This window comes from Clinocottus analis, unplaced genomic scaffold (genome assembly GCF_023055335.1).
Source record: "Clinocottus analis isolate CAN_PGR_092001 unplaced genomic scaffold, fCliAna1.0.p SCAF_6, whole genome shotgun sequence".
NCBI classification, from domain to species: Eukaryota; Metazoa; Chordata; class Actinopteri; order Perciformes; family Cottidae; genus Clinocottus; species Clinocottus analis.
In genome coordinates, this window is record NW_027176218.1 from 221,929 (window position 1) to 249,816 (window position 27,888).

Below are 27,888 nucleotides of genomic sequence, written 5' to 3' on the forward strand. Positions count from 1 at the left end.
CAGAATCAGAGGTGGGGTTTGAGTCGCCGGGTCCTCTTTGTGTGTGTTATCCAGGCAGCGGCGCTCGCCGGGGGGAGAAGCCAGCGTGTCGCGACTCGTCGTGGACAAATACGTTTACCTGAGCAAAGCTGGGACGACGAGCGTGGAGGTCTGGGACAAGAAGGGCGAGAGGATGCTGCACTGCATCGACTGCGCTCAGATCATCAGGTACACACACACAGACACACACACACACGTGTATTTATTATGCATTTAACGTTCATCTTTGTTGTTTTCAAGTGTTGTTGACAAACAAACGGCCTGCGCGTCGTCACGGCACAGAGAAGCGCCGGGCCTTCCTTCTCTCAGCAAAACATGAGCGTGGTTAACATTAGAGAAATAGCCGCTGTGGCTGTTTAGTATGGAAGCCCATGTCCGCAACAAAAAATAACTTTTTTTTTTTTTTTTTAGGTCCTAATTTTTATTTATTTTTTTGTCCTAATTTTTTGTTTTTGTCCTAATTTTTTTTTTCTTTTTTGGGTCCTAATTTTTTTTTTTTTTTTTTTTGGGCCTAATTTTTAATTATTTTTTTGTCCTAATTTTTTTTTTTTCTTTTTTGGGTCCTAATTTTTTTTTTCTTTTTTGGGTCCTAATTTTTTTTTTTTTTTTGTCCTAATTTTTTTTTTTTTTTTTTTGGGCCTAATTTTTTTTTTTTTTTTTGTCCAAATTTTTTTTTTTTTTTTTTTGTCCTAATTTTTTTTTGGTCATAATTTTTTTTTTTTTTTTCTTTGGGCCTAATTTTTATTTATTTTTTTGTCCTAATTTGTTTTTTTGGGCCTAATTTTTTTTTTTTTTTGTCCAAATTTTATTTAATTTTTTTTGTCCTAATTTTTTTTTTTTTTTTGGTCATAATTTTTTTTTTTTTTTTTTGGGCCTAATTTTTATTTATTTTTTGTCCTAATTTTGTTTTTTTTGTCATAATTTTTTTTTCTTTTTTGGGTCCTAATTTTTTTTTTTTTTTGGTCCTAATTTTTTTTTTTTTTTTTTTTGGGCCTAATTTTTTTTTTTTTTTTGTCCTAATTTGTTTTTTGTATTTTTGGGGTCCTAATTTTTATTTATTTATTTTTTTGGTCCTAATTTTTTTTTTGTGGCGGAAATAGGCTTCCATAAAATAGAGACATACTTTTTGTATTTCATTTGCAAACTTTATTGTCTAGTTTACAGGAACATTTCCACTTTGGTTACTTCCTCCAGACATTTCTTCAGAGTCGAATGAAGAGGAATCTTCTTCTAGTTCATCTGTTGGTGTTTTTACTGTAATCCTCCCGTGTGACCGCTGCTGTTTTATCCTCGCAGACGCGACTCCGGCGGCGGCGGCGAGGCGGAGCCGCCCTCCGGGCCGCCGACGCCCTCCTGGGCCCGAGTGAAGGCCCTGCTGGTGCAGAGCGGCGCGGCGCTCTGGGTCGGCACCCGAGGGGGCCACCTGCTGCTGCTGGAGCTCAACAAGCACCAGGCGCTGCAGGTCATCGGGCCCTGCTGCGACTCCGTCCGCTGCGTGGCCTCCGCCCTCATCGGTGGGTGCTCCAGCTTTTGTTTAGAGAGGTTTAAGAAAAGAAAGTGAGATTTTCTACGCTGTTTAAAAAAATATATGTTATGTGTATTTTCTTATTTTCATGGACTTAATGGTTCTTACAGTCATGGAAAACCTGGAAAAAGTCATGAGAGTTTAAAATGGTTATTGTTTCCAGGCCCGGAAAAGTTCCAAAAGTTGTGTAAATGTGTTATCTTCATGTGTTCATGACGTTCATTGACGCTGAGTTTGAAATAATTAACATGCTTTTTAAAGTTACACCAGTTAGCAGAAGTGTTAATGTTTTACATGAGATAGTGGAAATCTCACAGGCCTCCAGGTAACTTCAGATTTCGGGAAAAGTCACAATTTAATTCGTATTTTGATCCATTAAGACTTTTTGTAAACCAATTTCATCACCAGAACAGTTCGTCCACATGAGTCAAGTTATGTTTTCACAAGAGAGTTGAAGAATTACCAAAATTGAGATTCTATTTGTTAGCTTTAGGGCCATAGTTTCACTTTTCACTTGTGCCTGAGCTCAATGGTGCCTCATTATACAGAGAGGTGAGACTGTTCTGCAATTGTTGATGCTACACACAGCTTTGTATCTCATATGTCTTTTTAAAAAGTGAATTTTAGAAATGATGTAAAATCCAGAAAAAGACGTCAGACTCTTCCAGAGTAACTTTGACTTCCTGCTGGTTTTCTGAAGAGTGAATGAAAGCAGTGCATGAAGCCACAGTGGAAACTGTGTGAGGGGGAAACATGTATGAAAACCAAAAAGGAAGGAAGTAAATGAGTCTCGGTCCGTCCGGATGTGTGACACAACCCGCATGCTGCCTGCAGATTGAAGTCAACCTCTCGTCACCTCGTTCTTTGTGTTGCTGCATGTGAACACCTTCTCTCCTCACTAGAAACACTGAACATGAAGGACGTGGTTCTGGTTCTGGGCCGGAGGCTCCAACGAGACGGGAATCCGTTCGGTGAGTCCTGCCGGCTCGTTGTTTAGAGAACCATCGATCTGCTTTCTCTGCGTCGGGTCTGAAGAGGCGGAGTTTGTTTTTTCTCTTTCTTTCCTCTCTGCTCTCAGACAAGGAGTCGGTGCTGATGGTGTGGAACGGCTCGCTGCCGATGGAGGTGAAGGACCTGAAGAGACACGGCGAGAAGAGAGAGCAGATAGCGGCCAAGATGAGAGAGCAACACGACTGAGCCACACACACACACACACACACACACACACACCTTTGTAAGTGTGTGTTTTATCACTATCACTATTGTCTTCAAATCTTTATTTAACTTTTACTTATTCTGTTTCTTCCGGACGTATTTTGCAACTCATCCAGTCCTTCGAATTTTTAGCTTCAGAAAAAAGTTCAATTATTAAATTATTCAACTATTTTAAGGACACGGTGGCTAAGACTTTTCATATTTCTGACTTCAAATTTTTGGATTATTAAGGTTTTTATGATTTTTTTTTTTTTTATGAATGCGGAAATCTTCAAATCATCCTCAACTTCAAGAGTTCACAGGTTCTTCATACGTTCAGCTATTTGTATTTAAAGTTACTTTGAGGAACTTTGAACTGAAAACACTCCCACTGTTGTCCACAGGGGGCGCCAGAGTCAACACAAAACAAATGTCCCTCGCTGTAACTTTCATGTTATTGGCATGTATTTAATTTAATTTGCCTCAATGCAGCCAATATATGTTCGAATATCATTGTTGTAATGATTTTAAATCATAGTAGTAGTAGTAGTAGTAGTAGTAGTAGTAGTAATGCCAATACCAACTACTTCTTATTGATTTTTTGCAGAGTGTTCGTGGAAAAGCGATCAACTCTCCGGTGGATCGATGCCTCATTAAAGGTTTTACCTCGTTTTCTGACTTTCTCAGTGCACTGACCACAAACTAAGGAAGGAGGGAGGAGCAAGTTGCAATGAATCAATCAACAGAAATGGATTAAAGAAATGTCTGATTTTGAAGATGCACACCATGAAAAATCATTTGCTGTGTTTTACGAGACAATCTTTGTGATTTGTTAAAAGAGACGTTGTTGTTTTTATTCGTTAAAAGGGACGCAGACGTTCTGGTTTGTGTCGTTATTGTTTACAAAAAAAGAAATGGAGAGAAAGCCAATGGAAAAAAAAGCCTCTAAAAAGTGTACATTTGATTATTTATTCTCACGTCTGTGAGTTTTACCTGCGAGCTCGTTCAGGACTCGCCTCAAGTAGCTTTGTACAAAAATGTTATGTCAGTAAATACTATGTTATGTATGGAAGCCCATTACCGCCACAAGAAAAAATAAGTTATAATTATGACTTGTGGCGGAAATGGACTTCCATAGTTGTGTACTGTGACGGCTGTTAATGTAAATGAACACAGAAGAAGTACAAAAATACACACATTAAATATTTTGTTACTTGATTTACGGATTGTTTAGTTTTTTCTGCTTCCCTGTTCTTTCTTTGTATTTTGTGTATTTTATGTGTGGCCTTTGTGGTGTTTACATGTAGATATGTTTCTTCTCTGGAGGGAAAACACAGACAAAAATAATCACATTCGTTTCAGGGTACGGACCATATTTGATCTTTAATTTTTTTTGACGAGGGAAAGAAAAAAAAAAGACATTTGAAGCCATTTCATGGAAAAAACAAACAAAAAAAAACTATGTACAAGGAGGACTCGGTCCTCACAAACATCGACAGCAACATTAGTAAAAAACAAAGACACGAGAGTTAAGGGGTTTTGAAGTACTTCTGAACCTTGAAAAAACACGGGTGTTATCCAAACTATCAAGATAAATATATTTATAATATTTATATTATATTTACAGAATACGTTAAATATACAACGTCCGTCATGTATTCTATAAACAAATATAAATGACTTTAGGCACACTTTTCTTTTTGACTCAAACAATCATGGGACTGGTTTTTCAAAAAGGGCCGATGCCTCTCGCTCGCTTGAAACTCGTCGGACCTGAAACTTTCACAGAGGAAACAAAATGGCCGTTCCGAAGCGGCTGAACTGCTGCTACTGATGTCAGGACGCGTTGGCCAGCAGGTAAAGCTCGAGAGGGGAGGGGGTCATTATGTACACCACCATGTTTTACAGCAGGATCTACACCACCCACAGGTGCACAGGGGCGGTCCCAAAGGTGACCTCTTGACCTTTTACTGGATCCTCCACCTGCTGCTCTTTACTGACACCTGGTGGAGCGTCCACCTTGTTGCTCACAACTGTCCTCTCCGAACTCTCCGGTATCTGAGGAGGAGGCAAAGGGGACGACTCCTCTGGTTGTATAGAAGTCTATGCTTCATGTGTTAAAGATGCATTCTCTCTCCTGACCACCAGGGGGCGACTCCTCTGGTTGTATAGAAGTCTATGCTTCATGTGTTAAAGCTGCATTCTCTCCACTGACCACCAGGGAGCGACTCCTCTGGTTGTATAGAAGTCTATGCTTCATGTGTTAAAGATGCATTGTCTCTATTTACCACCAGGGGGCGACTCCTCTGGTTGTATAGAAGTCTATGCTTCATGTGTTAAAGAAGCATTCTCTCTACTGACCACGAGGAGGCGACTCCTCTGGTTGTTTAGAAGTTAATGGTTCATGTCTTATAACCTGCATTCTCTCCACTGACCACGTGGAGGCAACTCCTCTGGTTGTATAGAAGTCTATGCTTCATGTGTTAAAGCTGCATTCTCTCGACTTACCACAAGAGGCGACTCCTCTGGGAAGTCTATAGTACATGTCTTAAAACCTGCATTCTCTCTACTGACCACCAGGGGGCGACTCCTCTGGTTGTGTAGAAGTCTATGCTTCATGGGTTAAAGCTGCATTCTCTCTCCTGACTACGAGGAGGTGACTCCTTTGGCTGTATAGAAGTCTATAGTTTTAGGGGGGAAGGGTTTACTCCCATTTTTTTTTTCTTTCCTTTCTAAAGTTGGACAGTTATATAAGGTTCAGAGACGACAAATCAGAGAGCAGCTACGATATCTACAGAGAATATACAGTACAAGTGAAATATACAAGTATGATACGGCCAACTAAACGCACACAGTAGGGGCTCGAGGTGGGCGGAGGAAGAGGAAGAGGAGGAGGAGGAGGAGTGACCAGCCGGTCAGTCTATAAGTCCGACTCGGGCATGTCCGGCATGTCGGCCATCAAGTAACCGATACCGTAGCGGCCGTTGGGCGCGGTGTCTGCCTCGGTGCCTCCTCCACCGCCGCCGCCGCTCTGCTTGCGGTAGATGTTGTTGCCGGGCATCGGCGACGGCGCCTCGCTGGGCGACTTCCCGCGGATCAGGCTGGTGTCGTCGTCCTCCTCCTCCCCCGGCCGGGCGGTCTCCTTGATGATGCGGCCCTTCTTGTAGGCGACGGTGGAGAGGCCGCCGGCGGAGTCGTCGATGATGTTGAAGTAGCGCAGGAAGAAGACCACGGGCACGGGCAAGATGGCCATCGCCACCAGGGAGATGCAGACCACGATGCCCCACGTGGGGAAGCGCAGCTTCTGCTCTTTGGCCTGGAGGCAGAAACAAGGTGTCACATGTCAGAATGTCTTTTTTTTAGGGTTATTTAGTGTTTAAAAGATCCACAATGATTGTGGAGCGACGTAAAGACGCTGTATGCTACTCTGGTAAGTGACCTGTCAATCACCTTGTAGCCCCGCCCCTAAAGCGTCCAGTGATTTATGGTCTGTTTGACTCTAACAGACCATAATGTACTAAATGAACATCATGCTGTATAGAAGAAGACTAGAAACTAGAGATTGAGACATAAACTAATGTTTACAATGTTTACTGAGGGAATACATCAAGAGAGAAGTAGAGTCACTTATATAGACTTCTATACAACCAGAGGAGTCGCCCCCTGGTGGTCAGGAGGGAGAATGCAGCTTTAACACCTGAAGCATAGACTTCTATACAACCAGAGGAGTCGCCCCCTGGTGGTCAGGAGGGAGAATGCAGCTTTAACACGTGAAGCATAGACTTCTATACAACCAGAGGAGTCGCCCCCTGGTGGTCAGGAGAGAGACTAATTCATCCAAACTAAAAAGAAGAATAAAGAAGGTTTTTATCGGTTCGTTCCTTCTGGCCTTCGCTCTAATTTTCTCCCGCTGTGATCAAACATGTCTCGCATCCTGTTGATTGTCCCGACGGTTTAAAAGACGCCTCGAACACAAACTTTAACTCCCTATTTTTAGCCACTGCGTCGCTTGCTTTTGAACCCTTTTTAATTTAGCTTCTTAACCCCCCCCTCCTCCTCGGAGGCGCCGCCTCACCTCTTCCTGGTTCCAGGCGCTGTAGCTGGGCGGCGTCAGCGACAGCTGGATGAAGCTGGTGCACAGGAGCAGCAGCAGCAGGATGGGCGTGATGTACTTCCACATGTAGTAGTAGAAGCGGTACGGCGTGAAGCCCAGCATGTCCTTCAGGTCATCAAAGAACCTGGGGGGGGGGGCGGGGGGGAGGAGGGGGGGGGGCAGCAGGAGATCAGACGTCTGTGGCCAAGAGTTCACAGTCTGCTGCTTTATGCAGCAGATACATGGATCCCTATTAAAACCATAGTTACTTCACAAAACCAGCAGGATTCATTATAGTTTATTATAGTTGTTTATATGTTGTTCTTTTTTAAAAAACTTTTAAAACAGTTTTGCACTTTATTATTATAATTTTTATTATTATTATTATTATTATTATTATTATTATCACATTAATCTTCTGTATATTTGCACAAATAGAAATTGACATTAAAGCTGACTTTGACCTTTTTTTTTTATTTTTTAAAGATTAAGTCTTTATACCAGGCAGGAACGTGGCTTTGTGTAAAAATATAGACATAGAAATATATAATTCTACGTTTCATTTTTTTTTTGTTGCCAAAACTATTTTATGAAGAAATTAAGAAATGCAATTATCGTGGTTGTAGTTTTTTTGTATTTTAATTTTTTTTTAATAGAGTTGTTTCGATATCAGATTTTATTCTGGCAATTTTTATAGAAATACAACAAATCAGATAAATACAATTGTTATAGGTTCAATATGGAGGATGATGATTCATGTGTTTTTCTGATTGTTCATATCGATGGTTGTGCTGTTATGTATTATTTAGTATTTTATTCATTTGTTTTTTGTTGTCTCGTAATATGAGGTAAAAAACTTAAAATAAAATGATTGAAAGAAAAATATACAAAAAATATATACATTTATTTACACAATGCCATCAGTCAAATTAATCTAAAATGTTGTAGATTATGTTATTTTTGTGTTTTTGTTTCTTTTTTTAACAAAAATAACGGCACTTAAAATACGAGTGGAGGGAGAAACTATAACTATAACTTAAGTTTGCTTGTTTATCATCATGTGTGTATTGGTAACGTTTCATTTTTCAAATATCACATTTAATCACATAATTCCCAATAATCAAAGTGCGTCTCCGTGAGCGTGAGTGCGTACTTGTCGATGCCGTAGACCCAGGCCACCGCGATGTTCTCCAGCACGACCACGATGATGAGCGGCAGCGTCGCCGAGTAGTCGTCGAACATCGCCACGAAGTAGTTCCCCGAGCGCTGCACGAACAGCAGGCCGATGGAGAAGGCCAGCACGCAGCAGCCCACTGCGGACGGAGGCACGAACACATGACCGTCAGGTTGCTGGGACGAGAGCGTATGAGCTGAAGCGTGTTCAGCGGAGCGAGACCCATTTAAAGCGCTTTGCGTTGCCACACATCTGGTCACCGAGCGTCTCCGGTGTGCTGGTGCTTCTTAGGTTTTTATTTCCTTAAATATTCTCACTAGATGACTCATTTTGGGGACTTTGTACCTTTTGTTTGTTTAGTTTTCTCTGGGTCTGAATGCCATGTGAGGGTTACGTTTATGGAGGGCAGAAAGTAAAAATAAATGCATGAATAAATACAGGAATAAATAAATAAAAGCTTAAATTGAAACATTTATTTACATGTATTCCTGTATGTATTTATTGAAACATTTATTTAAGTCAGTATTTATTCCTGCATTTATTTATTCATACTTAAGTCATTTTCTGTCCTCCATACACGTTCACTGGTCGGTTCAACTGCCTCAGCATTTAAATTTATGTTCAAACCAGATGTATTTTTGAGTGAAATTGTGTTTGTTTTCTTTCTTTTTTTCGCTACATTTCGTAAAAACAGGAAAAGAAAAGAGGTTGCACGAAATCTTAAGTAAAAAGGTAAAAAAAAGTACGGTTTACATCCTGTTATGAAGTTCTGCAGCGACCAGCAGAACAAAACCTCACATCACTGACGGCTCAAAGCTTTGTGGCATCATAACTTTGCAATATACATGTTTCTCTTGGAAATAGATAAAATCTTATCATGAAGAAGTAAATGTTTGTTCCACAGAAGCGCTTCACCCAAAACAGGAAGAGGGTAGCGCTTTTGTTACCTAACGTTAGCTACTGTTTTGCTGTTATGACAGCAGTTTAAATGGCAGGATGTTTTCACTTTCAGCGAATATATGTAAATTATTATGAAACCAAACGTCCGCCTATCCAGAAGCTGAAGCGTCTACTTCCTGTTTGAGTTGCTTCAGACGCCACAGACATGCAGGGATTATAAACTAAGCTTACACTTCGACATACTTTAGTCTGCATCCGCCCTCTTTTGCAAGATGTCCCACCATTACCACCTTTGTACATATATATCCTGCAGCCACGGGATTCATTGGGATCACGATCCCTCTACTGAACTCCCTTTACAGACACAACCTCAGTTTCACTGACTCCCAACCGTCTAAATTATTCTGTGAAGTCATTTTTTACTATTTTTAAGGACTCTCTAACCTGTGAGGAACTCCTTGCGGACTTTGAAGGTGTCGATCAGCGGCGTGAGGATGCCCTCGATGGTGCCGAACATGCTGCCCAGGCCGAGGTTGACCAGCATGAGGAAGAACATGACGGACCAGAAGGGCGAGGCCGGGAAGTGGGTCATGGCCTCCGTGAAGGCGATGAAGGCCAAGCCCGTGCCTTGGACCGCCTGGTAAAGGGAAGAGAAGAAGAAGACGAGGAGGTCACACATCAGTGACCAGGGGATTTTTTACGCGTCATGCACCACATGCGGAAGTTCCCGAACATTTCAGTACCCAGCATGCCTGAATCGGACAATGTTTTGCCATAAAACAAGCAATTTTTCCATTTTTTTAACCGAACAACACGTTTTTTTTGGGACTGAAACTCCTTTCTCACATGCCAATGCTTTGTTGTATTGTGATTTTCCTTGGAAATTCTGATTCTTTAGGTCCTAATCTTTTCAAAAAGATGCCTTATTAGTATGTGGGTTGTTGTTAAGGCCCTGAACCGTACAGTTGGAAAAACCAGGGGAGCGCTCGAAGAGGCATTTTTGGGGTAACTTGCTAATGTCATGCAGTATGTTAATGATAAGACAGTAGTTGTTTTTACACTTTATCTTTTGGGATAGATTTCACAGTATTCACGCGAGTAACCAAACGGTATGGATGGATATTTTGGGGCTGTTGGTACCTTGTTGAGCTCCTCCTCAATGCTGCAGGACTCCAGCTTCAGGTGCTCGTACTGGTCCTCCTTCACCAGCCTGATGGCATTGATCATCTGGTGGTAGTCCTCAACGCTCACTTGGCTAACGTTGGTGAGGTTGATGTGGTGAGGGATCAGGCTTCTTTCGATGTCGGTGCCCAACAACGACACAATCCTGTTAGTGTTTCTGGAAAACAAACAAAAACAACAACAAAATGTTTAAAGCATGCTTTGCAGCACATGTGCAGTTTACAAAGATAAGCGTGGCAGATTTATCTCTGACTATTGTTGCAAACTAGCTTGCGGTTACAAGGCTAAACACTTTAAATGTCTAGTTACCGGGTACTACGCGCTGTAAAGCTGTCTCAAATATAATTTGTTTAAATTCTACAAGAACATTTAACCCAAAAAACTGTCCTCTTCACTACTGTTTTAATTGAAAAGTACAAATATGACAGCATTTTTTGCCTTTCAACGAGAAACCGTTGCCATTTCACCGTTAGCTAGTGTAGCATACAAGTTAATTATGTGCTAACGTACTCTGATAACGATACTACTACAGGATTTTTTTTGTTTTAGAGACGTATACCTCCTGGTTAGCGTGTTTAACGAGCGCTTGCTCCAAATCCACTAGAGCAGCCTGAGGAAGAAAATCTAAAACAATTAGCCCGAGAGGCCGATGCTACGCTAACGGAGGGTTTAATGAACTTCAACTTAAAAATCCTTTAAAGACTGTAACGCCGTCTTAAATATAACTTAATCTAATTCTGCGAGAACATTTCGACTCAAAAAACTGTCCCGTTTACTGCTGTTTCAACTGAAAAGTACAACGACAGCGTTTCTGGCCTTTCAACGAGAAACCGTCGCCATTTCGCCGTGCGCTACATCCACATCTGGGCTTCTAGATCGGCGGGAAGCCGCGCTGTCGGGTCTATAAATATCCTAAATGTGAGAGGGAGGCTCGCGCTACTCACAGTGTGACACACTTGCCGATCATTATGTTGGCTTTGAAGCCCAGCACTGCAAACACCACCAGGGTGGCCAGCACGGAGGTGAAGAAGTTGATGAAGGACACCAAGACGGCGTCGAAGTGGCAGTTGTTGTCCCGCTTGTTGTAGCTGGAGAAGGCGATGACGCCGCCGAAGCCCAGGCCCAGGGCGAAGAACACCTGCGTGGCCGCCTCGCGCCACACCTTGGCCTCCAGCATGATCTCCAGCTGCAGGAACCACACGGGAAGCGTTTGGGTTTATGTTCGGTCGCACTGGTCTACATCCAGGGTTCTCACTACGGTTACAAGAGGGTCCATACGCGTTTTGACCATTTCCAGGACGTTTCCATGACTTTAAACCACATTTCCATGACTTTAAACCACATTTCCATGACTTTAAACCACATTTCCATGACTTTTAACCACATTTCTATGACATTAAACCAAATTTCCATGACTTTAAACCACATTTCCATGACTTTAAACCAAATTTCCATGACTTTTAACCACAATTTCATGACTTTTAACCAAATTTCCATGCGCAAACATTGTGTGAACTGTTTTTTATCATTCTAAAAATAAATATTTTTAGGTTTTGAGACTCTTTCTTGACTCTTGACGTATTGATGTTATTTTCGACCATTTTATAATTATCTGAACAAAACATAATTGCAGTTGTATGTTTAACATATTTGTATTATACGCTCTGTGTATATTTAACTATGTAAATTTAACTATGTATATTATACTATGTATATTTAAGGATGCTTTCGGCATCAGTTAAAGCTTTTTATCCTTTTAATCCTTTTAAAGTAGTGAATATATTAATATTTGATCTCCGTTTGTGTTTCCAGATGACAGCTGGCGTCTTGACAGCGTTTCCACGCTGAAGTTTTCTTCCACATCGTCTGAAAAAAACAGAGAACGAAGCCGAAAAGAAAAACACGAGACTTTGAAGACGATGGAGGCAGAACGTTTGAAGTCACAAGATGTCAGCCGTCACAAGGAGACGAGGAAACAGAGCCGAGGAGACAAGGAGAGAGAGACAAGGACACGAGGAAACGGAGCTGAGGAGACAGACACGAGGAGACAAGTACATGGAGGAGAGGAGACAAGGAGCTGAGGAAACGGAGACAAGAAGCCGAGGAGTCAAGGAAATGGCGACGAAGAAACAAGGAACCGAGGACAAAAGAGACAAGGAGATGAGAAGCCAAGGAGACAAAAAGAGGAGGAAATGGAGATGAAGACACGAGGAAATGGAGCCGAGGAGACGAAGACAAGGAGATGAGGAGACGGAGATGAGGAGACAAAGAGAGAGAGACAAGAAGACGAGGAGAGAGGGACGAGGAGACGGAGCTGAGGAGACAAGGAGCTGAGGAAACGGAGCCATGGAGGCGAGGAAATGGCGCCGAGGAGACAAGGAGCCGGGGAGACATAGTGACGAGGAAATGGAGACGAGAAGACGAGGAAATGGAGCCAAGAAGATGGAGCTGAGGAAACAAGAAAACAGACACGAGGAGACAAGGAGACAAGGAGACGGAGCCGAGGAAAAGGAGCCGAGGAGCCGAGGAGCCGAGGCAGCGAGACAGCTCGGCTGTTTGTGTTTTTTTGGGGTTACATAAAGCCTCAGTGACTCCTGTTTCCATGGCGACATTATTCCACAGCCCGCCGTGCCATTGGCCCGTTGCTGCCGAGGAGCCGGCCAATCACAGCGCAGACGACATTTTTTGGGGTTCAGACACTTTTTTTTTTTTTTTTTGGAGGGATTGAGCTCAGCAGTGTCTGCTTGATATACACAACATATTCAAAGTATATTCCTGGTTCAAAGGAGGATATTTAGGTTTAATAAAAGATTAGTAGCTCTACATTTAGTCACGTTAAGATGATTAATCGATGGTGATTTGATAATCAATGAACATTTCAATAATTTCTGAAGCAAAAGTGATAAACTAAAATGTTTGTTTTAATGCTTTTCTTTGAAATATATGATAATACTTCGTAATATCTTCATGTTTGCCATGTGGGTCCAACAAAACAAGATATTGGAGCTCTAGAAAAATATTATTTACTACTTTCTTTCCCTGATAAGTACACAGACAAAACAGACGGCAGCTTGATGGACAGTGAAGTGTTTTCTGGTGTTTTCTTTACCTTCGGCGTGAACATGTGTCGAATCCCGTCCACGGAGCCCTTCAGGAGCAGCGCGCGGACCAGGAAGCAGATCAGCACCACGTATGGGAACAAGGAGCTGAAGTACATCACCTGCAAGCACACGAAAAAGGTACAACATGTACAGGATGAAGCCAATGAACTAGTTTTCTATGTAGTTTTCAAGATGAGTCAGACCTAAGGAGATGTAACGTGTGCACCATCCGCCAAAACAGACGTGTAACATACCTGGCAAATAAATAAATGTACATTATGTTTGTTCAGTGCCGACTATTACCGGTTTCTAGAATACTGGCAATACATTTATGTATTTTTAATCTTGGCTTTGGGATGATAACAGCTGTTCAGTTCCTGTCAGAAAAAATAAATAAACGCAGACGTGAAGAGTCTGTATAAAAACTGTCAAAATAAATGTAATGTGAGGAAACAAAACTGAAATCTGAGCCTCTCTGTCTCACGTTGATGGCTTTTTTTTTTAGGTTTTTCTTCGTTTGTGTCTCATTCATGTTGAGTTAAACTGTCCTTTTGTGTGTTTTTAACATCTTCTAGTGGCGGTGCCTTCAGGCACCGTGGAAGTTGTTAAACCAAAGCTCGCTGCAGGAATGAGTCCTAAAACCCTGAAATGAGTCAGTCAGCGTTGTCTCTCTTCCGGTTGCCTCCTCTCAAAGTCAATGAGTCGTTTAAACGGGTTTTTAAATCATAAGGTGCCTGAGATAAGGTCTGAGGTTAACCCCAAAAGCTCCGGAGCTCTTTTAAATACAAACTGCTTCAGTAAAAACCGCTCTTGTGAAGTTTGAAGCGTTTAAGTGTCTTTTTTTTGTTTGTTTTTTAAAGGCGGTTGCTAACAAGTCAAAATAAACTCCTAAAAGTTGTACAAAAAGACTGTATAAACTACTTCCTGGCATATTGATAAATAACTGTCTTTGCATTGATTATTGTTTATTCAAGTGTAAAAATATTGTACATGAATTTAGATAAATATAAAAATATTATGACATGCACTTAGTTCAAAGCTTTTTTTGTCACAGTTCAAAAGGACCAAACTCTGGTTCAACAAGTGTTGTGAGCGGCTAAGAACACGTGTGACAGATGTGATCTGGGGCACACCTGCTCACATATATGTAGTGGTCTGGGGCACACCTGCTCACATACATGTATGTGGTCTGGGGCACACCTGCTCACACACCTGTATGTGGTCTGGGGCACACCTGCTCACATGCATGTATGTGGTCTAGGGCACACTTGCTCACATGCATGTATGTGGTCTGGGGCACACCTGCTCACATACATGTAGTGGTCTGGGGCACACCTGCTCACATACATGTATGTGGTCTGGGGCACACCTGCTCACATACATGTATGTGGTCTGGGGCACACCTGCTCACATACATGTATGTGGTCTGGGGCACACCTGCTAACACACCTGTATGTGGTCTGGGGCACACCTGCTCACATACATGTAGTGGTCTGGGGCACACCTGCTCACATACATGTAGTGGTCTGGGGCACACCTGCTCACATACATGTAGTGGTCTGGGGCACACCTGCTCACATACATGTATGTGGTCTGGGGCACACCTGCTCACATGCATGTATGTGGTCTGGGGCACACCTGCTCACATGCATGTATGTGGTCTAGGGCACACCTGCTCACATGCATGTATGTGGTCTGGGGCACACCTGCTCACATACATGTATGTGGTCTGGGGCACACCTGCTAACACACCTGTATGTGGTCTGGGGCACACCTGCTCACATACATGTATGTGGTCTGGGGCACACCTGCTCACATACATGTAGTGGTCTGGGGCACACCTGCTCACAAACCTGAAAACGGCAATAAGGAAACACTGCTTTCTCGCGGTGGGATGCCTTTGACTTTGCGGGTCACAAAATCAACATGCATTGTGGGAGATGTAGTCTGTGGCGACTGTGCACTGTAAAGCAGCGCAGACTTTTATTTTAAGACAATCATTTGTCTTCCAAGCCGTCGTAGACCACATAACAATGACGTGGCGGGCCTTGAGTTTGCCAATAGTGGTCTATAGCCGTTGACGTTAGCTTCCTATTTCTGCACTCTGGCTTCAAAAGCCATGAAAGTGGTGTTCATTTGTGAAAAAAACAATGCAACAGTCTCGTCGGCTCTTTGTCGAGGCAGCCGGTGAGATGCTAACTCCGTGGTTGGTCTCCAAAAGAAAGAAAAGCCCTCCCTGCAGCTCTCTACACGTCAGCAGGTCTGCGCCTGTGCGAGCCCCCTTTTGTCTAATTATCCTGCCAATTAGACGGCGGGCCTCTTTCCCTTTCCCCCCCTCGGCCGCTGGGCGGTGACGCGTCGGCCTCCAGGACTCACAGAGGGTGAACGGGATGGTTTTGGGCTCGAGTCATGAGGTTAGTGACTCAGAGCGTCTCCTGCACGGTGGTCCATGTGTGGAGCTCCGGAGGAGACATTACTCAAGAGGTTCATTCAAGGTTTGTGAAGTTTAACGACGAGAGATTCTCCTCAACAAGTATTCGTGTGATACTTGGACTGTTTTGGTTCTCTGGTAAACTGTTTCTACCTGCGCAGGAATTCAGCCTGTCGTTCTTTTTTGTTTCGTGAGCAAAGAAACGTTTTAAAACGTCTCGTGACGACAGCACAGATTCAAAGTTTTCCGTTTTTTTGTTGTTAAATTGTGTAAAAAAAATCACAGCTTTGAAATCATGGCACCACAAATATAACTCAAAGCAGTAAAACAGAGTGCTCTCTCTTTTCCAAGAGTCCTCACATGTTCCTCTGTGTGGTTCTTCTACTTCATCAATATTGTTTGGCTCTGGACGCACAATTGAGAACGTTTTCTAGCAAAGAGCAACTTAACCAGTTTAACTTAAGCTGGATAGAATGAAACGTCATGTAATCTTCATCCGAATTTAATACTCATATATATTTACCTATATATATTTATATTTCCCAGGATGATTGTGAACCCTGCTCACACTATAAAATGTCTTGACTGCAGTACATTGTTCCTCAGCTGCAGTGAACCTCTTGTTGAAGAACACGGCGGCGGCCTTGAAGCCAAACAGGTTGCTTCATTGTGCGATAAGCAGATATCTGCTCCTTTGTAACCTCAGTATTCTAGCCCGAGAAAAAAGAAAGGAAAAAAGGAAGGAGAGACTTTTATTATGATGGCAAAGAGCATGTGCTTCTCACAAAGGTCACCGTCATCGTCACGACCTGATACGAAGCGACTGGTTTTCCCATGATGGTTATTTAACGTGTGAAGTCTTGCATCGTACGTCACTTTGTGTGTGTGAGTGTCTGGCAGCAACATTCAAGTACTTTTGATGAATTTCACCACGACTGTACCAAATCCACTCCCCTCCCCTTCACCTCTTACCCACTATAATAATCCATTAATGCCTTCCCCCGCTTTTTTTTTGTTTTTTTTGGGCCACACTCTTGACAATCAAGCCAAGCCAAAAGAGCGCGTAAAACCATGGAAACCAAAATGGCCTGATCCCTTTCACGCCCACCCACACCCACACACACACACACACACACACACACACACACACACACACACACACACACACACACACACGGGAGGGAAATTGCAGATCGGAGCCGGGATATTCCTCGAAAAAAAAAAAAGGCTTTTGTGAGCTCACGCTGGTGGAGAAGAGGCCATTAATATTCTTTTGTGCGCCGCACAGCTCTGATTAAACTTCAAACGCACTCGGCCCCCTTTCGATGGAGAAAGTTCTCTACTCCACGCAGACACGCCGGGTCGTTGGAGGACGACCATCTGGCTGAAAACTGTACAACTGACCAGTTGTGTTTGTCTCCAGCCATTATTTATTTTGCACGTCTTGGCTCAGACGGTTCATTTCATTCTGGCAGTGGAAGCGCTTCATTTACGCGAACACCACCCTCTCCGATAAGAGTCGCGAAGGTGATTGCCACGCTGATTGTTGGTTATTTGTGCCGCTTCCTTGCCAGACGGCAGGATGATGCAGACATGGGGAGAGCGGGCGCAGGTTCCAGATTACAATCACCTGCTCGATGTTTTTTGTCTGCGGCTGTTGCGGCGAAGCAGCTGTCGGGGATAAGACCCGAGCGAAGGACGCAATGTCAGAGGATGGAAACGTCGTCCAGCTGGTGACGGCCACGTGGCCGACTCCTTTACAAAGAACTGGACTCACAGTTTAATAATAGTGCCGTTGCTTTCTGCAGAAGTGCCAAGCTTACATTGTTGTATTTGAGGGCGCATATCTTACCCATCAGTGTATTCAGCCTTGAAATCAGAGCTTCTCTGTGCTTTGTGTTACGTAGCCGTGCGTGTTTGTCCATGTGAGTCCCAGTGTGTGTGTGCTTAACTAGCTAGCTAACCTACACTGCGCTAATACGGCGGTTATTGTTGAAAATGTGGCCCCGACCCATGGATATGTTGTCTGATGTTTGTACTGTTAGCATCGTTAGCAGCTACATCAAAACAGTTTTCTGACTACTCGATGAATTTAAACTCAAATGCTTTCTCCACCGCCTCCAGTGAAAAAACATCTGGGCCTTTAGCTGCTAAATGCTAGCCTTCCTTCACTAGCTAATCGCTAACTTTGAGTCTCTGCTGTTCGGTTTGCATTCAGTGAGGTTTGTCGGGGTCTTTGTGTCGGAAACAGTTGCGTACGGCAGTTGGATGTATGCAGCTGAGACTGAACCATCTATTAAATGTGCTATAAAACCAAAATAATGAACTAAAAGAGGCTTAAAAGCCCAATTGAGCTGCAGAGCCGGGTGATAATTCCCCGTGATTTTGGCCCTCTTACAAAGACTCATTTCATTGCGTTAAGTTGCTCTGTAAGTCAAAAAAAACTGTGATCCCTGAAATATAGTGAATACATTTTTCCGCCCACGTAAGACACGGGGAGGGATAAGACCGAAATCAAATGACTTCCCCATCAAAGCTTATCACGGGGGAAGATTAAAAAGTGCGGCCATTCTTCCAATTAGCGCTAGCTTGACCGTGACCTTGGAAGCGCCTCCGGGCTAATGCTTATCATATGATATGAGAAAGCGTGGAGCGATAAAGGAAGAAGAGCCCGAGTGAGTTTGCGAGTAAAAAAAAAAACGCAGACCGACCTTTTTAGCCGGTGGGCTAATCCTTCCGGATGCTAGTCACGCCACTGTCAGCTTTGCTACACTAAGCTAAAGTAAGCTTGAGCTCAGAAATCCCTCACAAGATCACATGAGCTCGCTCGTATCATTAAGAAAATTTTGTCACGTCACATTACGATAGCAGCTGAGCGGTCGTCCGCGGACCGGAGAGGGCAGCTCCGCGGCTAAGCCTCGACCTTAAAGTGAGCTAATTGTGCGTGAGAGGCTTTTCTTGGCGGGAAATGTCCCCGTGGTTTCGAGAGTAACATTTGAGCGGTCGTATCGGCCAAGAAGAGCTGGCAGCTAGTAGCAGCAGCTCGTAGGCTTTCTGTTCCCAGACGCCAGAATCCTCCCTTACCTTCCCGGAGGACTGGATGCCCTTGATCATGGCGAGGCAAACCATGGACCAGGCGGCCAGCAGGCACAGGGTCATCTTCCAGTTGAGTCCCCCGCCCTCGGAGATGCTGTCGGAGATGTCCAGGGCCTCGCGGTACCAGTAGTAGGTGGTGGCCGAGCTCTTGTCGCACTCCGGCACCACGTCTGCGGACCAAAAAAAGAAGAAGAAGAGAACGGTTGAAGTTTTCGCCGATCGATAAAAAAGCCTGGGAGATTCGGTGGTTGCGTCTTCTCTCTCACATGTGCTGGTCTTGTTCTTGATGAGCGGACACTCGTGCCATGGCAGCGGCTGCTGGAAGGACTGGGAGAAGTAGAAGAGGCTCCAGCCGATGATGACGTTGTAGTAGAGCGCCACGAAGAAGCAAACCTTACAGGGCGAGAGAGGCGAGAGAGGCGGTGAACGGACATCTTTGAAGTGTTCGGTACCTTTCTTAATACCATAAAAAGAGCAAAAAAGAGCCTAAACATTGAGCTGTTTCTTGTCTTTTCGCTTTATGTATATATGCATTTAAGTGACCAACGTACAGAATCGTCATGTTTAGTTCATTTAGTTCAACTAATAATGACATCTGCGAGCTCGCTATTGCTGCCGCTGGAAACATGGAAATAAAATACATCACTTCCTGAGACGCCGCAAAGTTTTATTCAGATATTATTTTTCTTCTTCTTCGGCTCAAAATTGCTTATATTTGAAGAAGAATAATCGGTTTTCTAGTCTCAAATGTTCCGCAAAACCTTTTTATTTCACGACGCTGATGTTAAAGTAGCTTAATAGAGAATTATAAAACCAGGAAATGAGTTTGAATGTTGGCACTTGGCTCTTGGTTCAATGCCTGAAATAAGATCTGTGGAGATTTGACGCCTTGTGGGTTTTGTTCTTCAACATAAAATATGTCAGTAGGCGTTAGATGTCTTACGTCAGTTCGCCACAGATTGTATTTTCTACAATAATCCCAAATCCTTTGGAGAAATCCCGTAAGCGTTTTTCTCAAGGGAACCAAGTTTCTCCAAAGAGTCTATAGACGTCACTTGTGTTTGGTTTCAGCCTCTAATTCTCCGTCCGGCTTCGCCCTGAATGACCTTTTTCTCCAGGGAACCAGCGAAGCTTCGAAGCGTGGGCGACTCTCTCGCTCGCGCGGCGTGGACTCACCATGCAGCTGGCGAAGCCGATGCCCCCCAGCCGAGGGCTGATGTAGTTCCACACCCCGATGCTGCCCCTGCGGATCCGCTGACCCACGGCGAGCTCCAGGAAGAACAGCGGGATGCCGATCAATATCAGCAGGATGAGGTAGGGCACCAGGTACGCTCCTGCAGGGAACAACAACAAACACAAGAGAGGGCGAGTTGGAACGAAGGAGCGGAAACAGAGTCATCGACGCGCCACCTCAGTTCCCTGAAAGCAGGAAAGGACGTGGTCACACACACTCTCATCTCTATATCTGTCACATGTATATATATATATATATATATACATATATACATAAAAGCAGCTGCCTCAAAACGTGAACCATACTTCTTCTTCATGATGTCCTCCTGATGATGACGCGTTTGCCTCAAAGCACATGAAAAGCAGCTTCTTTAACAGAAGGCCTATTGTCAGATTATCTCCTCACCACACACACGCACACACACACACAGACACACACGCACATCTGTATCTGTGTGTCTCCACCTAATTCATGCAACCACGGTGTGTGTGTGTGTGTGTGTGTGTGTGGCGCAATCGAATATTTCTGGAAGTCTAAAATGACCTTAATTGCGGTGGGATTGCGTTGCGGCGCGTTGTGAATGAATGTCTGACGGCGGATGACGAACATTAAGGTGGGCTGGAGGAGTGTGTGCGATGAAATACAAGGTGTGTGTGTGTGTGTGTGTGTGTGTGTGTGTGTGTGTGTGTGTGTGTGGGTGGGGGCGACACCACTTGTGACAGCCGAAAGCACTTGTGAGCGGTACGCTGCCGGCACATGATGTGCTGGAAAGAGAGGACGAGAGAGCAGTGGAGCCAGATTTCTCAAAACAATAAATAATGTTTCTCGTTACGCGGGAGACATTATTACACGTGAAGCTCCAGTGTGCGTGTGTGTGTGTGTGTGTGTGTGTGTGTGTGTGCGTGTGTGCTGAAGGTTGTGAGACTCTCAACCCACGGAAATCTGTCAGAAACCGTTGCATCATTTCAAAACTTACTTTTTTTTTCTTTTTTCATAGTTTGAAGACACACACACACACACACACACACACACACACACACACACACACACGCACACACACACACCAGTGATCGTCTGTAAAACCCCCTTTCAGTTAACGTCTCCGCCCCACCACCAGCAGACTCTACTCTAACGGGCTGAACCACAACATCAAACGTTGGCTCCGGCGCGTCGACGCGCTGCATGTTTGCCGTGACGGCGTCAAAACTTCCTTCACGCGGTTGTATTGTTGGCGAGTTTCAGCTTCAGCTTCGTCCCCGTTTCAGCAGCGCTGTATTGTTTCATCTGGCCGGGGGCCCTCCGTTCACATCCTTGGATGGGAGCGGTCTGTGTATACGTACGACATCGCCAGCTGGTTTCTAATATTAAAAACGTCTAATTCTGGTTCACAGAGTACAAAGTTCACTCCTCGGAGAGAGACAAAAAGAAACATCAGGTGTCCCATTGTCCTTTTGAAAAACCTTCGACGGTCTCCTTTTTTGGACATTTCAAACACTGTTGAGAAAACAAACAGAGCCTCACAGAAGCGCATTTCATCTCTTCTCAAAATAGCTTCCCATGCTCTTCCCTCAGCGATCACTTACAGTAAATAGCCGGTTCGTCCTGTCTGGGCTTCATACAGAACATTACGCATTCCCGTGTTTGTTTATTTGTTTATTTATTTCGGGCAGTGCCACATGTGCAAGGAACGAGGGGCGTGGCGGACCGGCACACCTGCAGTGCGAGCAACGAGGTGTAATTCTTCATCATGGAAGCAAACTTTCTTTCTTTTTTTTTAAATAGGAGTTCATCAACGCTCGAACGGCGGAGCGAGGAAACCCAGAACGACGCCAAAGAGGGTTTCCCATGAAGTTTTGGCACAGCAGCTGTGGCTTTGAATACGCTGTCATTGGTGAGCACAAAATAGTTCTAAACCCATCACCTAGAGGGGGAAACTGAGCGATTGTGATGTAAAATTGTAACTCAGAGGTTGTTTTATTATTTATTTTTCCAAAAATAAAAGCCCAAAACTGATGTATTTGGATGTATTGAACACCATAAGTAATATAGAAGTGGCTTTATATGGTTTGGTACATGAGAAAATTCAATGGTTTCGAATGGGTCCATTGGGTCCATTGGGTCCATTGGGCCCCAATGAGTCCTCGCCTGAATGTTCTCTGTTCTAAACCCTCTCTAACTTTGTTCTGCTTCACTTTATCAAAGTCAACCTTTGCAGAAAGTTCCCATGTTGAGTGTTCACATGTTGTGTTATGGTTTGTTAGAGTTGTGACTTCACAGCTGCTTCATTTCAAACTAATAATCATCCTGTAAGTGAAACCTTTTCATTTCTTCCTGTGAGTCATCTTCATTTCCTCTTAACCAGAAACATACAGACTGATATCTACACATCAACATCTCACATGTGTTCCTTTTTTTATAACACAACAGTATTCAAACAGCCCTCGTGGCTGCAGAGATACACACTTTTAGTTTGGGGAGGACAATTTTCGAGCAGAGGCCTAAAAATAATTTTTTTTAGAAAAGGTTCTCGATCTTTCAGAGAATTATTATGTCAGCAAACAGCTATTTGCTGTATAAATACATAATGGAGTGAAGTCTCTCAAGCTGTAACTCTGAATATGATGTCACTGGAGGGGATTTCCAACTTTCACTTCTGTCTAGAATTTTGTAGACGAAGCGATTAATGGAAAGAATGACTGACAGATTAATCAATTTGGAAAGTAGTGGTTTTACACACACACACACACACACACACACTGTGTAAATTAAAAACATAAACACACTCATTAGAACATGAATCAGCCCAAACATCGCTGAGCTTTTTCAATATATCTGTATATTTCATTTACTAATGCTTGTGTTTAATAATCAGATTAAAATCCAATTGTTGTACTTTTCACTTCTACACAAAAAAAATGTATTAATTTTTGCAATTTTCCCAGGAGAGAATATGATTTCCTGAACTCTGTTGGCCAACACGTGAGATTACGTGACGCTAAATACACACAATGAATAAACAGAGACAGTTTGCGATCATTAAAGTCATTAAGCGAGAATATCATTACAGTCCAGCCCGATAATAACGTAATATCTAATAAGGAAAGATCAATAGAAGGCAGATTAAGATGATGTTACTCCACATCGGGTCGTTCAAACAGGAGGGAATGCTTTCCTCCATTGTTTTCTATATTAATGGCATTTTTGGGGGGACTTTTCTCTTGTATTGTTCTCTTTGTATTGTTCGACGCTAAATGATGACGGGCAACATAAATAAAGTACACCTGGATTGAGATTACATCCTGTCTGAGACGGTTTCATTTAATCAGCTTTCGTGGGTCGGTCAATGGCTCAACGTAATCTCCAGGTGGGAAGAGCAACACCTTATCACCTTCACACACACACACACACACACACACACACACACACACACACACACACACACACACACACACACACACACACTAGAGTATTAACCCTGCAGTGAGTCCTCAGCGTAGGAGAGAGTGAAGCAGGGCATTGTGGGTGATGTGGTTCTGATTGCAGCGGGGGTTGAATGTTGTTATTATTAGACGACGATCATGAGCACCGGAGCTTATCAAAGAGAATATATATATATTTTTATATATATATCACTCGTTTGGCTGTAGTTTGTTGGCGAACAGACGGTCACATGACTCAAGTGTCGACCCCGAAGGTCAACCGAGCCGTCTGGTTTTGACAGACGAGTGCCAAGCAGAAGGACGGGCTTTTGTTTCCTCCGTCTTTATGGCGTCCAGAGTTTAAACTGGAAGATACATGGAGACCCGTTTGGAGGAGAGAGTCTATAGAAACCAAATTCCTCTCCCATTCGTGTGATTTATCACGAGGGCACCGACTGACTGTTGGCTCTTTTCCTCCACGAAGGCCACAGAAGTGGATCACATCCATAATTGAGTTTGTCCTGGTTTGTCCTCTCTTGTAACACACAACTGTGTGGATCTCTCAGAAATTAGAGAAGTGCTACAGAGTCCACTTCTTTGCACTGTTGTGTTGCTTTGATCTCATTTTTTGCACCCGGCGCTCCAGCGTCACGTCACGACACGTCGCGTTGAGTTTGACGGTAAAACGTTGTTGTTGCTGAACCCACATTTAAAAAGACACTTCAAGTTAATTACAGCTGAAATGGACGTTTTAGCTTCACTTATTGGTAATGTGATAATTGCTGAGTGAAGAGTTTAAAAGACAAACTTCCTGGCGCAAGTTTGTCCTCCTCTTGCCGTAAGCAACGTGTTTCCTTTATGATATTAGCTAGTTTCCTTTATGATATTGGCTAGTTTCCTTTATGATATTGGCTAGTTTCCTTTATGATAATAGCTAGTTTCCTTTATGATAATAGCTAGTTTCCTTTATGATATTAGCTAGTTTCCTTTATGATATTGGCTAGTTTCCTTTATGATAATAGCTAGTTTCCTTTATGATATTAGCAAGTTTCCTTTATGATATTAGCTAGTTTCCTTTATGATAATGGCTATTTTTCATTATGATATTGGCTAGTTTTCTTTATGATATTAGCTAGTTTCCTTTATGATATTAGCTAGTTTCCTTCATGATATTAGCTAGTTTCCTTTATGATATTAGCTAGTTTCCTTTATGATATTAGCTAGTTTCCTTCATGATATTGGCTAGATTCCTTTATGATAATAGCTAGTTTCCTTTATGATAATAGCTAGTTTCCTTCATGATATTAGCTAGTTTCCTTCATGATATTAGCTAGTTTCCTTCATGATATTGGCTAGATTCCTTCATGATATTGGCTAGTTTCCTTTATGATAATAGCTAGTTTCCTTTATGATAATAGCTAGTTTCCTTCATGATATTAGCTAGTTTCCTTTATGATAATAGCTAGTTTCCCTTATGATAATAGCTAGTTTCCTTCATGATATTGGCTAGTTTCCTTTATGATAATAGCTAGTTTCCTTTATGATAATAGCTAGTTTCCTTCATGATATTAGCTAGTTTCCTTTATGATAATAGCTAGTTTCCTTTATGATAATAGCTAGTTTCCTTTATGATAATAGCTAGTTTCCTTTATGATAATAGCTAGTTTCCTTCATGATATTAGCTAGTTTCCTTCATGATAATCGCTAGTTTCCTTTATGATAATAGCTAGATTCCTTCATGATATTGGCTAGTTTCCTTTATGATAATAGCTAGTTTCCTTTATGATATTAGCTAGTTTTCTTTATGATATTAGCTAGTTTCCTTTATGATAATGGCTAGTTTCCTTTATGATAATAGCTAGTTTCCCTTATGATAATTCCTTTATGATATTAGTGAGTTTTCTTTATGATATTAGCTAGTTTCCTTCACGCTATTAGCTAGTTTCCTTTATGGTACTGGCTAGTTTCCTTCATGATATTAGCTAGCTTCCTTCATGATCAAACTTGGTCAACACCGTCACGCTCGACATATTGAATCACTCACCCCCTCCGTTCTTCTGGCACAGGTATGGGAACCTCCAGACGTTGCCCAGGCCCACGGAGAAGCCGACCTGGGCCAGGATGTACTGGAGCTTGCTGTTCCAGGCCGGGCGCTCCTCCTCCTCGCCGTCCGAGCCCCCTTCCTCCACGTCGCACTCTTTCCCTTCCCCGTCATGGTTGTTGTCCACGATCAGCGAGCTCTTCTTGAAGGAATCGTCGCAGGCGTCCTCGTTGGAAAGCAGGTCCTTGACAGACTCGGTGACATCGTCGTCAAGCTCTCTCTTGACGGCCTTGCTGTTTTTGGGCATTTGATAAAGCGAAACAAGGGGCGAGGGGCGTGGAACGTCTTTTTCTGGGCGGATGCGGGGGCCGGCGTCTCGTCGTGTCGAGGGGGTGTGGGAGGGAAGTAGGAGGGGGGGAAGAGAGAAAGTCACCTTTTTTTTTATTTTTTTAAACTGTTGCCGGGGGGGCAAAGCAGCAGGAGGGTTGTAAGCAATTTGTGGAGGGTTGAGCGATCAGGAAGCGGGGTTTATTTCGTCATTATCACCGAACGTCTGTGGGGGAGGGAGAGGAAATATTGCAGTTAGTACACAGACTATTATAGAGATCATCCTAGAGGAAGGCTGTGTCTGTGACAAGTTGCTGCAAAAGAGTCTGTAGGCGTCAGTTGTGTTTGGTTTCAGCCTTTAATTCAGTCTCAGTCTGGCTGGCTTCACCCAGAATGACCTGCTGATTTCGGCAAATGAAAGCTAGTTTTAAAGACCCGAGACGTCAAATTAAAACCCCCCCCTAAACTCTCATCTCACACACAAAGCAAATACAACACTGTAATTAAACTGAAGTGTTTTATACGTTCTTTGTTCACAATTTCTCACTCACAACCTTCTTTATCTGACTGTGAAACATTCCACAGAGAGAATTATTGCTTTATCCAAGTTATTTCTCACATGGAAATCACATGACTGACTGGGGGGCATTAAAAAAAATGAATGAATGGGGATACTTTTATTACAGGTCATTGTTCTAGAAACAAACACACAAAAAGCAGGCTGGTTGTGGGACAGTCACGATCACGTTCCCAGCCTCCTGAATAATTGAAGACACGAGGCCATTTGCATACCAACCCAAACACTTCTTCTCTTTCCTCCTGCGGGATGGGGAAAGCCCTCATATGTGTGGCCCATAAAGGATTCACCAACCTCCTTTATTAAACACAGACACGTGCCTCGTCCAAAAAAGGGAGGAGGAAACAAAGGGTGGTCTCTTTTTGTTCTTTTTTTTAATTTATTCTCATTTAATATATCATATATTCAATATATACAGCACTGTTTGGAGGGTGTGGACGCCTTTCCATGCGAAGGTGCGCAACATCGCTGACTGAATAAATATGCATCCGAGAGCGTTTTGGTTTCCAATATTTTTTTTGCACAAAAAATGCATCACAGAGCGCGAAATACCCCGGATATAGGCTCTTCCGATGCGACCATGTTGCATAAATAAAGACTATACAGCATGCCCATATGGGGTGGGCACCTTTCACCAAGGCAGAGGATTAAATGATTAATAGATTTCCTTCCCTCCGCTCCCAGATTAGCCCGGTTTGCATGAGGCAAAGGCCGCGGTTTCATAGTCCAAGTGAACGCAACACGAGCGGCCCGAAAGGACCGCGGATGCTGAGTAACCTTCACTGCAGCTTTTTAGTATTTTTTTAAAAATGTTATCCCGCTGGATGAGGAGGACGGAGCTATTGCATCAGGATGCATGATTTTTAAGATGCACAAAGACAAAAGGGCTTTTCTCTCTGTCTCCATTATTTCTCTCTGCACACATGACTCAGGAATGACGAGGCCGACGGTCATAGGCAATGAGACCAAATATATGATAACATTATTAATAATGGTGATAATTATAGTAATAAACAATGGCCACACAGGTGCCATGTGGCTTCGACATGGCACAATGTGTCCTCTCGGAGGAATGCGCATACATTATTGCCCTCCCTCCCGCCCACCGAGTCTGCCCGACATCCATGTGAAGTGTTTCATCATTCGCTCGCCAGGCACATCCTGCGCACTGGTACCTCAGTCATCCTCACGCACGCTCGTACACACACACACACACACACACACACACACACACACACACACACACACACACACACACACACACACACACACGCACACACACACGCACAGAGAGAGAGAGGCACACACAGACACACACACAGCATGCCATGCCTTTTAATTATAAGCCTATAATTAAAAAAAAAATAATCCCACCCAGATGGCGTGTACTCACCAGTGTGTAATAGCAGTCGTCTTCCTCCCGAAATGACTCGTCTCAAGGAATGAAATTGTGAGAGCACATGCACGGGGCCGTCATTATCACTTGCTTCGGCGTGAGCTCGTCAGTCGGTCGTACTGTCACAGACTCGTGCGCGCAGAGTTTCTGTCGGTCTCG

General features: G+C 43.3%; 2 protein-coding genes across 2 annotated transcripts in view; one reads left to right on the forward strand and one right to left on the reverse strand.

Moving 5' to 3' along the window:
- The window catches only part of lrrk2 (leucine-rich repeat kinase 2), a 34,282-nt gene extending 30,748 nt beyond the window's left edge, over positions 1-3,534 (forward strand). The window contains exons 49-53 of the mRNA XM_068602377.1: positions 55-207; positions 1,336-1,553; positions 2,467-2,535; positions 2,643-2,798; positions 3,366-3,534. Of these exons, the coding sequence (XP_068458478.1) occupies positions 55-207; positions 1,336-1,553; positions 2,467-2,535; positions 2,643-2,761 (559 nt within the window). The 3' untranslated portion in view covers positions 2,762-2,798; positions 3,366-3,534. The remainder of the gene's footprint in view (positions 1-54; positions 208-1,335; positions 1,554-2,466; positions 2,536-2,642; positions 2,799-3,365) is intronic.
- Positions 3,535-4,114: 580 nt separating this feature from the next.
- Positions 4,115-27,888, reverse strand: slc6a15 (solute carrier family 6 member 15). Its single transcript, XM_068602725.1, has 12 exons — positions 27,727-27,888; positions 25,433-25,982; positions 19,912-20,069; positions 19,002-19,128; positions 18,724-18,905; positions 13,217-13,327; positions 11,052-11,293; positions 10,066-10,264; positions 9,370-9,562; positions 8,005-8,164; positions 6,834-6,996; positions 4,115-6,074 (listed from the first exon to the last, which is right to left on the reverse strand). Exons 2-12 carry the CDS (start codon positions 25,734-25,736, stop codon positions 5,679-5,681), a joined length of 2,235 nt encoding a protein of 744 aa, XP_068458826.1. The 5' UTR covers positions 25,737-25,982; positions 27,727-27,888; the 3' UTR covers positions 4,115-5,678.